This window comes from Oryctolagus cuniculus, chromosome 19, assembly GCF_051225735.1.
Source record: "Oryctolagus cuniculus isolate XC-2025 breed Fujian yellow rabbit chromosome 19, ASM5122573v1, whole genome shotgun sequence".
In the NCBI taxonomy this organism is placed as follows: domain Eukaryota; kingdom Metazoa; phylum Chordata; class Mammalia; order Lagomorpha; family Leporidae; genus Oryctolagus; species Oryctolagus cuniculus.
Window position 1 is genome coordinate 64,025,750 of NC_142885.1, and position 16,020 is coordinate 64,041,769.

The window sequence follows — 16,020 nt, forward strand, 5'->3', positions numbered from 1 at the left end:
TCTTCTGAGTCTCTCACATGGGTGAAGGGGCCTGAGGACTTGGCCAGTCTTCTACTGCTTTCCCAGGCCATAGCAGAGAGTTGGATCGAAAATGGAGCAGCCGGCACTCGAACCGGCGCCCATATGGAATGCCAGCACTGCAGTAGGCAGCTTTACCCGCTATGCCACAGCGCCGGCCCCAGTGGTCTCTTTCTTTAAGAGAACCTGCAGTGGGGAATTCCCAAGCAACATGAATGACACTGGCATTGCCTAAGGGCCTGGGCCAGGTGTATCCCCTCTGCCAACTCTAATCCTCGCCACACCCTGTGCGGCTGTTGTGATCACAGCCGTCCTGTGGATGGGAAACAGGTCCCCGAGGTTACATTGGGACCTTTTCAGCTTCACCTCCCATTTCCTTGGAACAACAGAACTCTTCTGACTTCATCTCCCACACCAGGAAAACAAAAAGGCATTAAAGAGAAAGCTTGTCTACTTATGCATGGCTGGGTCGTGTGCTTGACTCAACTTTAGAATTTAAGCTTCTCTCTAAGAGGTGCTGACCCGAGGTGCTTTGAAATTTACTTCTTACTCACGGCAGGTTGTTTTCTGAACTGAAGCTAAATCTCTTCCTTGTCAGTCATTCCTCTTGTGGTGCAGTGAACATCCAACCAGAGAACTTGAAGCTGTTATCACGAGACAGACATGGACAGCCCTACCCCTGGGCTCGACATCCCTTGGGAAGCTCCCAGATAATGCAACACAAATGCAAACCTGGGATATGTGCACTTTGGCACTGACATGGGAGAAGGCCTGAGCTCAGAGAAAACAATTATTTCATATTGGAGCGAAGTTCTTCCGTCATAGCCACGACCTTTGTCTTTTATGACTTACAGAAATGTATCCTCCTGCCCGTGGGATGCTCTTGGCTTCTGTTTTCTCTCCAAAATCCTTTCTCCTCATTTAAGTTTTATTTAAAATAATTTAGCTTTAACCTATTTACTTTCATTTTATTTGAAAGGCAGAGAGAGGGAAAACACAGAGATCTTCCATCCAGCGGTTCTTTCTTTAGATGCCTTGCTGGGTCCAGGTATTCAACCCAGGTCTCCCATGAGGGTGGAAGGGACCCTTGAACTTGATCCATCATCTGCCGCTTCCCAGGCTTGCATTAGCAGGAAGCTGGCATCAGAAGCGGAGTTAGGACTCAAACCAGGCCCTCCAGGTCCCTCCCATTTAGAAAAATACACTGGCTATCACCAGCCTGGATCACCTCCCAAAGGATGATCAATGGGAGGTGCTTTGGAGCCAACAGTTAGGGGGACGGCAGCAGTAGCCACCTTCCCAGTGAGATCTGACCCGGAGGCTTGGACACAGCATGGAACACACTTGGCTAACCACAACTGTGGCCAGTCGAAGTCAGACACTCAGGGATGGGGTCCAGGCTTGAAGGATATAGGAGAAGAGTAGAGCCCTACAGATGAGACTGTTTTGAAGGGTCAGGTCCCCTCTGGGGGAACAAAGCAAATTGCTGGAGCAGCACGTTGAGTGCCCCGTGCTGACTGTATGACTCTGAGCCCACTCAAGACCAAGAGGGCATCTTATTTCCACTATGCACAAAATGTAGTCAGAATCCATGAATAGTAGAGAAAAGAAAGGGAAAGCCATGCAGGGAAGAAGGACGCTCTTGCCAGGTGTTTATCTGCCTCCCGAGGTAGGGCTTGGCTGCTTATCTAGCCAGAAAACAAAGTGGCTCTCAGAACAGCAGGCGTTTCGTGCACTGCTCCCTCAAGCTGGTGTGAAAGGAGGAGGAGATAGGGCCAGGTCGGAGGCGACCGAGCGGCACAACCCATTCCTGCTTGTTCAGCACCTGCGGCGTCAGGTGCTTTATTGGCATTAATCCATCTTGTCCTGGTGTCCACCTGAGGAGGATATGACTCCCACTTTACAGACATGGGAATAGAGGCTCACAAAGGTATAGTGGCTCATGTAGTCAAAGATGGAGACGGGGAGAGGAGACTCCCCCTGACTCTGTCCTACGCACTCCCGCTGCTCAGCAGCCATTTATTTAGAAGCTGAATCAGCTGGAGGAAGCTGTTATAAAAACCTCAATACAGGCTGCACCCACCACCGTGCCTCCTTCCCCATTTCACTGGGTGCATCAACGCCCGGGAACTGCCTTTGCTGTGTTGTGTCAGTCCCAGGGCAGTGGAGGATGAAGAAGCGGTCAGCAGCCACCCTCCTGTCTTCAGAAACAGAACTCAGCTCCCCAACCACATCCCTGGGCTCCTACAAAGACAAAGAAGGCCAGCTCAGCTGGGCAGGCAAGAGCAGCTGGCCGTGAAGGCGACAGGGCAGAGGCAGGCCTTGGAATCTCCAGGGGCAGGAGGAGGAGGAGACCTTGTTAGGATAGAGTTGCAAATTTAGAAAAAAAACAAAAAAGTAAGTGACTGTTGTCCTAATACTAACGACAGGAAGAGAGGACACAGACGGGGGCTGATTCTAACATACCGGAGACACCCTGATTGTCAGCACGGTAGCAGAGTGCCTCCAGGTCAGAGCACTAGATCATTATATTACTAAATTGAGCGAGGAAGACATGGGTCGACACGAAAGGTTACGAAACACTGTGCTATGTGAAATGCACAGCCTATTTGTATGATGCCCACATCCACAGTCTGGCTGTGCCAGCATCCCTAGAAGCAACAGGGGGGAGGTGCAGCTTTGTACGTCCTAGACAAGGAGACTAATGATGAGGTTGCGGGAAGGGAGGGAAGGGCACGGTGCCAGTGCCTGGAGCCACATGGAGCCTTGACCATGGAGCCCTGGGGTGGAGAGGGTCGGAGGAGAAGCTCAGGCTGGCAGCTCTTTTTCTGGTTGCCATTCCTTAATAGCCAGTGTGGAGACTGTCTCTAGAAAACAATAAGAAAAAGGCAGAAGCACTGCTGAGTTGAGGCTGTCACAGTTGCACCATCGCTGTGGGCTAAGCTTGTGCCCACCCATGGGACACCCATGGAGCTGCCATCATCAAAATGGGTAGTGAGTGACACACACTTCACTGGAGTGCTTGCCAGTGTCTCCAGCCGTTGGAAAATCTGCCTTCCAAACCCCCTTCTTGGGCTGGCATCCTATCAGTCTTGGGAGGACGAGGTCAAACCCTACAGCCTGGATCCAATGGTTTCCTTTAGGAACAGCTGCCTAAATCCAGGGTGGAGGTGGAGAAAAGCAGAGGAGGCCACAAATCAAAATGCCATGATGCCCTTTTGCCTGCTCCTGGAGCATGAGTCAAAAACTCTTCCCCTTGGAGGCACTAAACGGTTACTTTGTTTGAAGTGAAAACAGTTATTGTTACAACAGGAAGGAGTAGAAAGGGAGGAGAGCTGTAGATGCAGGTGCTTGTATTTGAGCTTCCCCCGGGGGTCCCTGAAGTGTTCATTTTCCTGGATGGGTGTGAAGGTAGCATCACCATGTCATCAGCACTCTCTGCTGTTATTGCTAGTAGCTAAAATCACATCCTAACTGCATTGATCAAACCCAGGCACAAACACAAAGACTGTATTAAGTGGATTAAGTGAAAAAAGATCTAGAAGTTTGACCCCGGGGGTTCAAAGTGTGTGTCTCTTCCCTGTCCCTTGGATCCTGTTTTCCACTGTGATGACTATGACTTCACTCTCAGGCTACTGTCCCCACATGCTGGGAAGACCAGTCCTCTGGCACTTCGCCCTTTATCCACACATTCATTTCTATCCCTCCAGAACATCTATCTGCCTGCCCTCACTTGGACATCCTGTCATCCTTAAGTCCAGTGTGTTCACAGGGAAAGTATACTTTCTGGTTGGACTGCTCAGGTCACATGCTTTCATTGATAGCTTCAGCATACGTGGAGGGATAATTCTGGAAAAGAACTAACCATAGGTGATTCTTTTGCACTGACTTAGTTTGTCAACAGATAACTCTGTGGTGTCAGAACTTCAGAGATGATGCCGGGAGACTGTGATAAAGCACGGATAGGTGAACTGAGTGTTGGGAGGGTCGATGAAATATCCTGGCGGGCCAATTTGGAGTTGCTGACCCATGGATAGTTGTATAAGCATCCACTGATAGCTTTTTACAAACTCCACATGTGACTCTCTGGAAAAGGGGTCCAGTAGTTCTGAGCCAGAGCAACAAGATAAACCCAATGTTTGACAGTTTATCTTGCAAACATTATCAAGATTCAGACTGAATGCCGCCATTTCTCCAGGGCTCCTACGAGAAGCAGCTCTCTCAGCTTTGCGGGTAAAGGTCAGGAGGGAGATGTGTTGCATGTGCGGCTGCTGCTCATGGTGTTTTGTGTGACTCCCTCACAGGGCATCTACAGCTGCATCCACGGGGTGCACATTGAAGAGAAGAAGAAGTCTCCAGACTTGAATCTGACCGGGTCCCAGAGCAACATGTTGAAACTCCTGCGGTCTGCCAAGAACATCTCCAACATGTCCAACATGAACTCCTCCTCCAGAATGGATTCCCCCAAGAGAACTGCCGACTTCATCCAGAGGGGCTCCCTCATCGTGGACATGGTTTCGGACAAGGGGAACTTGATCTACTCGGACAACAGGTCTTTTCAGGGGAAGGACAGCATCTTTGGGGACAACATGAATGAGCTCCAAACGTTTGTGGCCAACAGGCACAAGGATAACCTCAACAACTACGTGTTCCAGGGGCAGCACCCTCTCACTCTCAACGAGTCTAACCCGAACACGGTGGAGGTGGCCGTGAGCACAGAATCCAAAGGCAACTCCAGACCCCGGCAGCTTTGGAAGAAATCCATGGAGTCCCTACGCCAGGATTCGCTGACCCAGAATCCCGTCTCGCAGAGGGAGGAGGGAACAGCAGAGAACAGGACCCACTCCCTAAAGAGCCCCAGGTACCTTCCGGAAGAGGTGGCCCACTCTGACATCTCCGAGGCTTCCAGTCGGGCCACCTGCCACAGGGACCCGGACAACAACAAGAACCACAAAACCAAGGACAATTTCAAAAGGTCAGCAGCCTCCAAGTACCCCAAGGACTGCAGCGAGGTCGAGCGCACCTACCTAAAAACCAAAGCGAGCTCCCCCAGGGACAAGATCTACACCATCGACGGCGAGAAGGAGCCCAGTTTCCACTTGGACCCTCCCCAGTTTGTGGAAAACACGGCTCTTCCCGAGAACGCGGACTTCGCAGACACCTACCAGGCCCACAGTGAAAGCTTCCGCAAGGGGGACTCCACGCTGCCGGTGAACAGGAATCGGCCGCCCAACAACGACCAGTACAAGCTCTATGCCAAGCACTTCACCTTGAGAGACAAGGGGTCCCCGCACAGCGAGGGCAGTGACCGCTACCGGCAGAACTCCACCCACTGCAGGAGCTGCCTCTCCAATCTGCCCACCTACTCGGGCCATTTCACCATGCGGTCCCCCTTCAAGTGCGACGCCTGCCTGCGCATGGGGAACCTCTATGACATCGACGAAGACCAGATGCTCCAGGAGACGGGAAACCCAGCCGCCCGGGAGGAGGCCTACCAGCAGGACTGGGCGCAGAACAACGCCCTCCAGTTCCAAAAGAACAAGCTGAGGATTAGTCGGCAGCATTCCTACGATAACATCCTGGACAAACCGAGGGAGATGGACCCGAGCAGGCCCTCCCGGAGCACAAGCCTCAAGGACAGGGAGCGGCTTCTGGAAGGGAACCTCTACGGGAGCCTGTTCAGCGTCCCCTCGAGCAAACTCTTGGGGAACAAAAGCTCCCTTTTCCCCCAAGGTCTGGAGGACAGCAGGAGGAGCAAGTCCCTCCTGCCAGACCATGCCTCCGATAACCCGTTCCTTCACTCCTGTGGGGATGACCAGCGCCTGGTTATCGGGAGATGCCCCTCGGACCCCTATAAACACTCACTGCCATCGCAGGCGGTGAATGACAGCTACCTGCGTTCGTCCCTGAGGTCAACGGCCTCGTACTGTTCCAGGGACAGCCGGGGCCACAGCGACGTGTACATTTCAGAGCATGTCATGCCTTATGCTGGGAATAAGAATAATATGTACTCCACCCCCAGGGTTTTAAATTCCTGCAGCAATAGACGTGTGTACAAGAAAATGCCTAGCATCGAATCCGATGTTTAAAATCTCCCATTGATGTTTCATCTGTAGGGAAACACACGTAATGGCCAGTGTTTCTGGAAGGGAAATGGTGGATGTCCGACGGCACCCAGCTATGAGGAAGAGGATTTAGGGAGGTATCTGTGTTGGCCGTTTGGCCCGTGGCTAGGCGCCATACTCTTCCACTCCAGGAATCTTGGGAGGCGTGTGCTGAGCGTGACAGATTTCAGATAGGTGAGTCCTGATCCAAAACCAGTAGAGCAGGCTCGTCTCCTGGGCATGCCTGCGAGGTGTGTTGGCAGCAGAGATGCCCCAGATGTCGATGGTGATGTCACTGTTTCCTGTATTCCAAATTCCATTCGGATCACTCCACCATGCAATTCCCTCGTCAGAAATGCCTAACGGTTTCTCTAATACAGATTAAGCAATATGGCATGCATGTAAATCTGACACAGACAAAATAAATTTCAGAATGCATCCGCACTGTAGCGAGATTGACATGTGCAAGAGATTAGGACATTTGGCTTGTAACAGTTTCAGCTTTCTTGTTATGCCTTCACCTCACACCCAGGCCCAACCCCAAGAGTAACAAATCCGTGTGTTCATGGTAACTCAGCCACCTTCATTCTAGCCCGTTTCCAAGACAGGTCCGGAGCAAAAGGCCAGAGGGACCCTCAGGCACAGAGCTACCAGGATCCCCTTGGAGGCTGACGTGTGTGTTTCTCTTGTCCCTGGCTGTGATGGTCTTGTTCAGAGCTGCATAAACTGAACACCTCTTTGTCTTCGATCTCTAAGTGTGGGGTCTTCTGTCTGTGACACGGCGGCCGTTGTAATTTATCCCGAAGACGCCCGTGTGTGTCAGTTTGCGTTTGTTCCCTTCTGGTGACAACTCAGGGTTGTATAGTACCTGTTACCCCTTCCCTCCCAGAGTGACCATAGCTCGTCCAGTCCCCGCCCAGCCATGTGGTGTCTCATCAGCTGTGTGTTGCTGTCCCCAGAGTTGTTAATGTGGCGACATGCGCCAACAGCCATATGTATACTGTGATCCGTGAGCAGTGCAGTGCCATCTGTCTGCCTCAGGCTAGCGCGGGGTTTAGGTTTATCTTCCTAAACACCGTAGAGTTCTGTTGGACAGAGTCTCCACCCCAGTCCACCCTCAGACTGAAGCCTTTAAGGGATGAGACACTTATGCCTCTACCCCAAGCCTTCTCCAAACCGCAGATGAACTTTGGAGGAACAGCTGGTTTCACTCTCCTGAGATAGAATTCTATTGGCAGCAAATGGCTTCACCAGTGCCAACAGTGGTACAGGAAGGATTCCTCAAAGCATTTGTCATTTCTGAGTCACCTGCACCATCCCATCCTTATTCTACACACACCTGTACATGTGTGGCATGAAACGATACTCTTTTTTTTTTTTTCTTAAACAGTTGGAGACAGAAGTGAGAATATTTATGCATGGGAAGCTTCTTAGCTTCACAAAGAGCATTGTTTTTCAGGTCAGGATTCGCTAGTTGAAATATCAAATATCATAAACCAACAAACAGTATGGAGCATCTTGCAACCGTCTGCTCCATTAGCGCATTTCAGAGGCGACCGGCCATCAGCATGGGCACCTCTGTCTGCGTGGTGACATTTTAAGCTCAGGAAGCCAGCTTGTCCATTTCCTGATTTCTTTGTGCGTTTTTCTTTGGGTTCTTAGAGAGAAGGACAGTGTAGCAGGTTGAAACATTTTCCTGTTTGTTCTCTGAGCGTGTTCTGTTTTGAAAGTCATATTTTCCTGTAAGTGGACAGGGGCCAGGTATCATCCAGTGGTTCCTCGAGAATACGCCGAATGGCTTCATCCTTTGGGACGCATACCTGCTCTACGCTATGTGTATAATGACAAAAATTGGTTGCAATAAATTTCAGGGTCAGCAGCGAAGGGGCAGAGGAAAGCAAGGAGTGAAAGCACATCTTCCCATCATCTTTGAAAAGGCAGAAGGGACTGACAAGATGCTGATAACCAGTGTACTTGAAAATTATGCTGTATTTCCTGGATGCTGTATTGTGCTGCCCCGAGACCTAGCAATGCGGAAGCCTGGTTGGAAGGACCTTGGACAGTCACCCCAATTTCCGACCTTCAGTTTGGTTTCTCCGTGTGGTCTTTTCAGCTCTTTCTGCCTTTACCCTCCAGTAGCATTCCAGACTGGCATTCCTCAGCTGGGATCGCCTGCATGCCCTGGGCTGGCACGTCTCCACACGCAGTGATGTTTAATGCCTCCCCAGAATGCAGAGCAGCAATGTCATCAATCCAACGAGGCTTTCTGTCTTCGTCTGGTGTCTTCAAAACCCAGGGGTGCTGCTAAATGCCACAGAATCTCCAGGGTGAGTGCAAATTACACTCAGATTGGCCCCATGGATCAGAAAGCCGTCTGCTAATAACAGCATTATTTCCACTATCAGCCCCATACATCTCCGCACAAAGGAAGTGAGAATGTGGCTTTGGGAATAACCAACAGCCATGTAGTGAAAAAAAAAATACACTTCTTTTAATACCCAAAGTGTTTAAATAAATAATGGAATAGCCAGTGCTGTATAACAGATACACATTTTCCCTTCTCCTGGAATTCGCCGAGTCAGAAAAATCAGCCGCTGACCCCAGCATTGGTTTTCCAGTAGCAGATAACGATGTGGAGTTATTCAAAGGTAGTCCAAGTCAGCTCAGTTACCTGGGGAAAAAGAACAGTGGGACGAGAACTGCCCAACAGCAGATGGCACCCAGTGTGGGGGGCAAACGGGAGTTAGGGAGGAGTCCCGGTCCTCTGAGAGGGGTCGTGCACCAGAGCCCCGCTCGGAGACCTTGGAGTTGTTTGACCTGACTTAATGACTTCTCATGGACTCAGTGTTTTCCCCACTTGTGGGGGAACCCGCTGGCTACCAGGTGCAAATGGGATCCAGTAGTGGGGTTTCTATCCATGGCAAGTAGCTAGCAAGGACAACCAATTTAAAATAGTGTGTGTAAGAGAGTCACGGGGGGCATGGGTTCTACTCTGAGGAAGCTTCCGGAAAACAGTTGTCATCATCCTGACACTTCTAAGTTCTTAGGTCACCTTGGTCTCAATGCCTGGAGCATGAATGTCCCCAGTGGGTTTACCTTCCCCACAGTGAGACTCCATGAGTGGTGAGGGATTCTGATATCATTCCCCATTGCTGTTCTGCCTTCTGCAAACCTCCCATCATGCTAGCCAGCAGCAGGACTGAGTGTCTCACAGGCCGTGCTTGGTTTTCTCTTCTCTGCTCCATACGTTGCCTGAGAAGTTTCAGCACTTAGCTTTTCCAGGGAGAGCATTAAAATTCACCCATTGCGGCAAAATCTGTCAAATCGCTTCATGATTATTTTCAGGGAAAAAAAAAGAAAATTACACCTTGTTTACAAATGAAATGGTTTCATTTAAATGGGACCTGAGCCAAGGCGGTTAATTAGTCAAAAGATCCTCGGCAGTCATGTAGTCACACATTGTTTATTCTATTTGATACGTCTGCCACTGATGTGTGTTTAATATTCTGCATCCTTCTCAGGAAATGACAAATGCCCTGAATTCTTTGCAAATAGAGTTGCTAATGAAAAAGGAAAAAAAAAAAGTTGGTGTTAATTAAGTGGTGATTAAAAATTTATCTCCCTTAAACCCAAAAAGTGCAGCTTTAATAATCAGTTGTCATGTAAATAAATTCCTTGCACTGAAATCCCTTGTGGTTTAAGACCTAAGTAAATACTAATTTGAGAAACCTAAATGTCTTTCAGAGGAACTGAATACATCGGTAACAAAATGCACCTCCCTGTACTGTTTCTTTGTGCATAGCTGTCGTGCATGAATCCTTGTGGGAGGGGACACGAGTTGTTTCTGAAATGGGACATGTTGTATATCAACCATGGCTGTGGTAGACATAATTGAACTTCAAGAAAAAAAAATTGAGTAAGCGGGAACTAAATTCATTGGTTGGTATTCAATATGATTTATGGGTTTTCCATCAGGGCAGTTTTCCTTCTGAAAGTACTGTTTATTTTCACTTGAGTCAACATTAGACCTTTGTGGATACCCCATTGGTAAACAGGGTTGAGCGTGGTGGGTGAGAGAGCACGTGGTCTGTGCTTGGAAAGTTCTCCTCTTGGTTGTGCTTTGTCCACACACAACTGATTGTGTCAGACAAGGTCAACTTGCCCCACGAGATATGCGTCAGAGATGATCAAATGCCCCTACCCTGTGAATACATACATGTACACATGTATATACTATACATGCTTGGTTTCTATAGTTCACACATAAATGTATTATCCAGGTAAATTGTACATATTGTAAAATTTATGTTAAAAGTCCAATGGTAATGATGGTATTAACACATGGAAAACCCACTCTGGTTATTTTGATAGGAGGATATTTCTGTAAAGAGGACATTCTATTTTTTTAATCTCATTTCCAGGGAGGATGACAGAGCCCAAGTCGGATTTGGGTACGGTGTTCTTAACCCCTTCTTCCAAAAGCAAAAACTCAGACGTTGGGTGTGTGGAACAGGTGCTTCTCCTCACACTCACTTCTGAAGCACATACCTACAGGGACTTGTGTGTGATTTCTGGAAACGCAGCAGAGGGCGTAGCTTTCCTATCTGCACCCCTCATCCTCTCCCCATGCCTGCTCTGTTTGTGTGCCCAGAAGTACTGGCAGCCGAGTCTCAGCTGAAGGTGGCCGCCCTGAAGCATCTTGGAACAGAATTGGTTAGACTCTAGCAAGATTTGGGGAGGGGATGGAGGATGAGAAAATTAAGTCTGCAGAGCAGTAGTAACTGGCGTAAGGTTATCAACTTAGAGAGGACTGGAGCTGGAACTCGAACCCAAGATTTCGTGGTCCTGCTCCTGCCTTGATTCCCCCAGCAGACTGTCCCATCTGTAGGTTTCTGCCGTGATGACCCTCCTGAGTACCTCTGTACCAAGACTCAGAGAACCCTGTAGAACTGGCCTGGCTTGCTTTGCCCCATGCCCCGTGGAGCCCCAAGCATGCCTCTTTGAGTTTGGTTTTCCTTTAAGCTCCCTCACAACCCCTGTCTCAAGAGCCCTGGAGGGAAGAAAACCTTTTTGGGGGACCTTTGCCCAAGAAAGAACCAACGAAGGATCTAGTTTGAAACCTCAGACCAAAGCTGGAAGCTGGCAGTGATGCCTGAGAACAGAGTTCTGTCTCTCCCGTGCTGAGCAGGAAGCAAGCACGTGGAAAGGACCTCGCTTGGTATCGCTCTGCCCTAAAGGCCAGCTTGGGGCTGGGCAGAAGCAAAGGGGATAGAAAATACATTCTTTTCTCATAGGAAGTTTATGGTTTAGAAATCCAGTTCCCTAGTACAAAAATAAATAAATGAGGACCCATGAAATGCAAACAGAGAATAACCAGTAAAAATTAGAAATAATAAAGTCATTGAATTAATCTGATTCATGGTCAAAGTTTTTTTTTTTTTTTTTTTTTTTTTTTTTTTTTTTTTTTTTAATGCATCACCCAGGCCTTTGAAGTAGCTTCAGGGAACAGGGTTGATGTTCCCGGAAATATCCTTGACTGACTCACTCCTCCTTTGAGAAGGGTCTTAGGAAACCCAGGTACAGCTACACAGGCGCTCAATCTCACTGTTCTACCTTTGTGCACAAAGCAGGCTTGGGTCTGGTTCCAACCAGTTCCCCACGCCTCACCGGATCATGCTTCTGCCCAGCTCTGCTCATCACATATGCTTCAGGGAAAAAAAAAAGTTGAAAAAAGCCCTCAAAGGATTAGAAACAGACCATGGTGTCAAAAGTAAATGTTTCCTGAGAGCTTTTTGTTTGGTGTCGGTTTGGACTTGGGAAGAACACTCCTGACAGTCCAGGGTATGAGCGTATCAGGGAGAGGAGGAGGGAGAGTTCTTAGTTGAGCCCCAAGTGCCTACTGTTGTGGCTGGTGAAGAAAAAGATAAAGTGGGACAGGGAGATGCCAACAGGAGTGGAGAATGTTTCAGAAAAGAGGATGGGGTGCATATGGAGCACTTTTTTTTTTTTTTTTGCTGTCAATTTCATTCTGCGCATTATTGGAATGTTAGATGCTTTGCTTATGACAAGGATGTGCCACGGGTCTGCACCTGAATTTGGAAATGCCCGTTTCTGTCCACACTGTGTGTAGACTGTTTCCTAGGATAGTATAGGCTGTGATCTTCAAAGTAACCTTAAGATAGAAGGAGGATCACTCCCATATTACAGGTAAAGAAACTGAGGCTCAGGTTGTTCTCAGCTTTGTCGGCAACAAGAGCTAGCTAACGAATCCTTAATGTGAGATTAAATCCTCGAAGTGCCAGACCTCCTCCTGGGAGGTCAGAGGAGGGATATGCTATTTTGAGGCCCCGGGGCTTCCTCTTGAGTGTCAGGACCTGTGATGAGGAAGTGCTGGTGTCCTACCCTTGGTCGTCTGGTTGGATGTACCGAGGACTCCTGGGGTCTCCCTGCTGTTTTCTGTCCCTTCGACGACTTAACACGGTTTGTGTCTCCCCTCTTCCGTATGCTTGCACTTAGCATTTCTCTTTTTGGTTCTTGGGGAGTTATTTTCTCTACTAAGCATGTGCCTAATCTTAAATATCCCTTTCCAAACCTCTCTTTGTATCAGTCAACATCAGGGCTAATTCCATTAAATATATGTACATAGTATGCTTGCTCGCTCGCTCTCTCTCACACACACTGCCTTGTGGCCCTCCTTCAAAGCTCTCCCTAAACATTGTTGCCCCATTTTCAAAGAGGTCATGTTCATTGCAAGGTGACTGTCTCCTCTTGTTGCACTAACATGTTTGGTTAGCTTTGCCAGGCGGCGAGTGTGAGGCTGAGAGCTGGGACAGGGAGTAGGGAATAGATTTTTGCACAAATGAGCTGTGGTGGTCGGAACGGCTGAGGGCCAGCTATTAAATGTTGTTGTTGTTGTTGTTGTTGTTTTACTTCTTGGTCTGCTGTTTCCAAATCGCCTTAGAGATGCTTTGCTGGCCACCAGCATCAGGAGAACTGTGGAACCACTGAATGTCTGTCTGGTTTGTCCTGTCAAGAGTGTCTGATTGGAATATTTCCATCAAGTTTACTAGGAGCCCAGAGTGACCTTGTGCTGAATGCATTCTGTGGGCAAAGCCACTGAGCCACACATGCCTTTCTCCACCCCGCACTCCTGTCTAAGCCACACTGCTTGCTTTCCTAGCATTTATATTTACTGTGAAGTGGGGGCACCCTAGGCCCATTTCATAGATGAGGAAACTGGTCTGGGATTTGAAGGAATGTTTTTCTGGAAGACTCCGTTCATTAATCCTAGTTGGTCAATGAACCTAACCTAAGCACCCTAGCCCTAGTTCCTGAGAAAAATTCCCCAGCCCTGTCTGTCTGTGAAGCTGACAGTCAAATGTCTAAAGACAGAAAGGTTGTTACTATTGAATAGTCACTTTGATATCCTGTTATTGGGTCTACAAGTTCATGACAAGACTCTCCCAGGGATGCTGGACCATGCAGGAATGGAGCGGTCCAAAGAACAGTTTGGCCGGTGGTGTTTCTTCTCGAGCCGTGTGTCAAAAAACACGCAGCTCTCCAGGCAACCTGGAACCAAATTGTTCAAAATGGAGTCATTGCTCAGATTAACTTCCTCAGATAAGGTGTCAGCTGACTGCAGAAACAAAGAAGGGGAAACTGAGATTATCATTAATCCCTCTCATGTACCATGTCAGTGGGTTGGCACTTTAGTGATCCTAGAACATTCCTCATTAGCGGTAGCCCTGGGTCATAACCCCTTCCAGTTAATTCCCTTTCAAACCTTTGGGAAGGATTTATGACAAACCTTTAAAAGGATATTAACATAACACATAGCCAATACCACAGCTGCCTTTTAAATTAATAAGGTTAATTGTTCCCCCAGCAAATATAAGTTTGTCTTTGGCATTTTAAATGCCTCTCATTGATCTGACATTTTGGTGTTTCAAGCTTTTAAAGGGCTCAAATCAAAGACTATTGATAACTGAGCAAATAGCAAAAGTCCCGAAATATAAAAATGTCATCAATTTTTCCATGAAAAACAATCACAAACTTTTGAAATCAATTGAGGTTTTTACATTAGCCATCTAAAGTTTATTGAATTATTTCCATTCTCAGTCAAGCTAATTCAAGTGAATGAACAGTATTGATTTTTTAAACTTTTTTTTGTCCTAAGTTTTTAGGTTTGTAGACACAGCCCTGGGGCCATCGCCACTGTGGAAAATGCTCTAGTTAAGAAATAAAAATTGAGATGACAGACACAAGTGCTTTGTGAAAGTTCTGATGGATTTGGGAAGGTGGAAGCAGAATTTGTAATGTTCGTGTTCCCCCAGTTTTCCACTGGGAAAGGATGTCAGATTGCCTATTTTTTGAAATAAGATATTAGGTCAAGAATAACATATTCATGAGAAACACTGTTGCTGCTCCACACAAGCCATTACATGGCTAAATGTGGCTCGGATACTTTCCAAGCCCGAGGGTCCCCCAAGATTTCCTTTAGCAGTTGTTTTTTAACTATGAATGTTAATCTTGTTCCCCTGCTAAAGCAAATTTGAAAGCATATTCTTGCCAAATTAAGCAGAATTCACCAGAGTTTATATCACATTGGAATGTTTGTATGTTGATGTAGAATATCTATGTATGTATGTACTTCAAGCTGAATATTCAGAAAGAATTTGGTGAGTTAATTGGTGGCTTGAATAATAAGCAGATCGTAAAAAACTCATAACTGATGACCTCAGACAGAAACAGAGAGTGAACAATCCACTTTTCACTCACGCCGTAAGACCTGTTGGGTGATACCCGAGCTGGTTGCTGCCCACAGGGGTTTTTGGATGAAGCAGCTCCCACATAGACGGTGTGTGTCTGAGTCCCTTTTTACCCAAATGTGGATGGGATTGAACTCCATTTGCAGAGGGTTTCCATTCACAGCCACATTCAAACACTGTCTAAAACCCACATCAGGACTGGCTCGATGTCTTGTGTGGTGGAGCCCAAAGCAAGCTGTGTGCTCCCCTCACTGGTCTTCATTGGGGAATAAATGTTCACTTACCAACCACAACAGTTTATACCTGTCATGTTTTAATCCACTGCATGAGGAAGTGCTAATAACTGTATTAAATATTTCCAAGCATAGCTACAAAACTACACGTTTGCTTAACACCTTTCTATGATAGAGGAAGTAGATACTCTGGTTGTCTTCTTGTAGTACGTCTTTTAATTTTGTTCAATGTGTTATCAACTGTTTTAAGGAATGGGGTTTGAAATGTGTGTGCAAGCTGACGTGTACATAATTCCCGGGGCGACAGAAGTGCCCGGTCATATGGTGTAAAAATGTAAATACAGGAAAATTTCATTTTTCTAATAAAGATAATTTCTGCCAATTGATATGAAAATGAGAAAATCGTGTTGTGTTCTCTGTTGTTGTCAGGGGCCTTGTGTCTGTACAAAGGGAAAACAACTTGACTTCTCCCGTTGCAGTGCAGGGATGAGGAGAGAAGCGTGGAGTTGGGCAGACCCCATGGTTGGCACCAGGATTCCAGCTGCAGCCTTGGTCGCTGGTCCAGCTCTGGTTCTCTCTTCCCCTGTTTCCGTAGTGGCAGCCTGACCCCTGATGACTTTCTGTGTATGACATACGCAAGGCCCACCAGTGCTTGCTGTGCCGGGAGGAAGCAGAGCCCCCAGCCCCCCTTCTCTGCCTCCTAAGTGATGCCTGAGCTGCTTCCTCCTAATGATCAGTCACAACACAGTGCTTGTTAGCAGGCATCCCACGGCGTTCCTCAGCCCAGGAAATGGCACTGCGGCTGATCTGATTCCGCAGGTCAGACACCTCCACTCCTCTTGCTGCACCCCGCCTTGCATCCAATCCACTGGCCAGCCCTTTCCGCACGACCTCTAA

At 47.8% G+C, this 16,020-nt stretch overlaps 1 protein-coding gene across 1 annotated transcript in view; it reads left to right on the forward strand.

The window, feature by feature from the left end:
- The window catches only part of GRIN2A (glutamate ionotropic receptor NMDA type subunit 2A), a 402,461-nt gene extending 386,950 nt beyond the window's left edge, over positions 1-15,511 (forward strand). The window contains exon 12 of the mRNA XM_070065018.2: positions 4,323-15,511. Coding sequence (XP_069921119.1) covers positions 4,323-6,107 — 1,785 coding nt within the window. The 3' untranslated portion in view covers positions 6,108-15,511. The remainder of the gene's footprint in view (positions 1-4,322) is intronic.
- Positions 15,512-16,020: the final 509 nt, after the last annotated feature.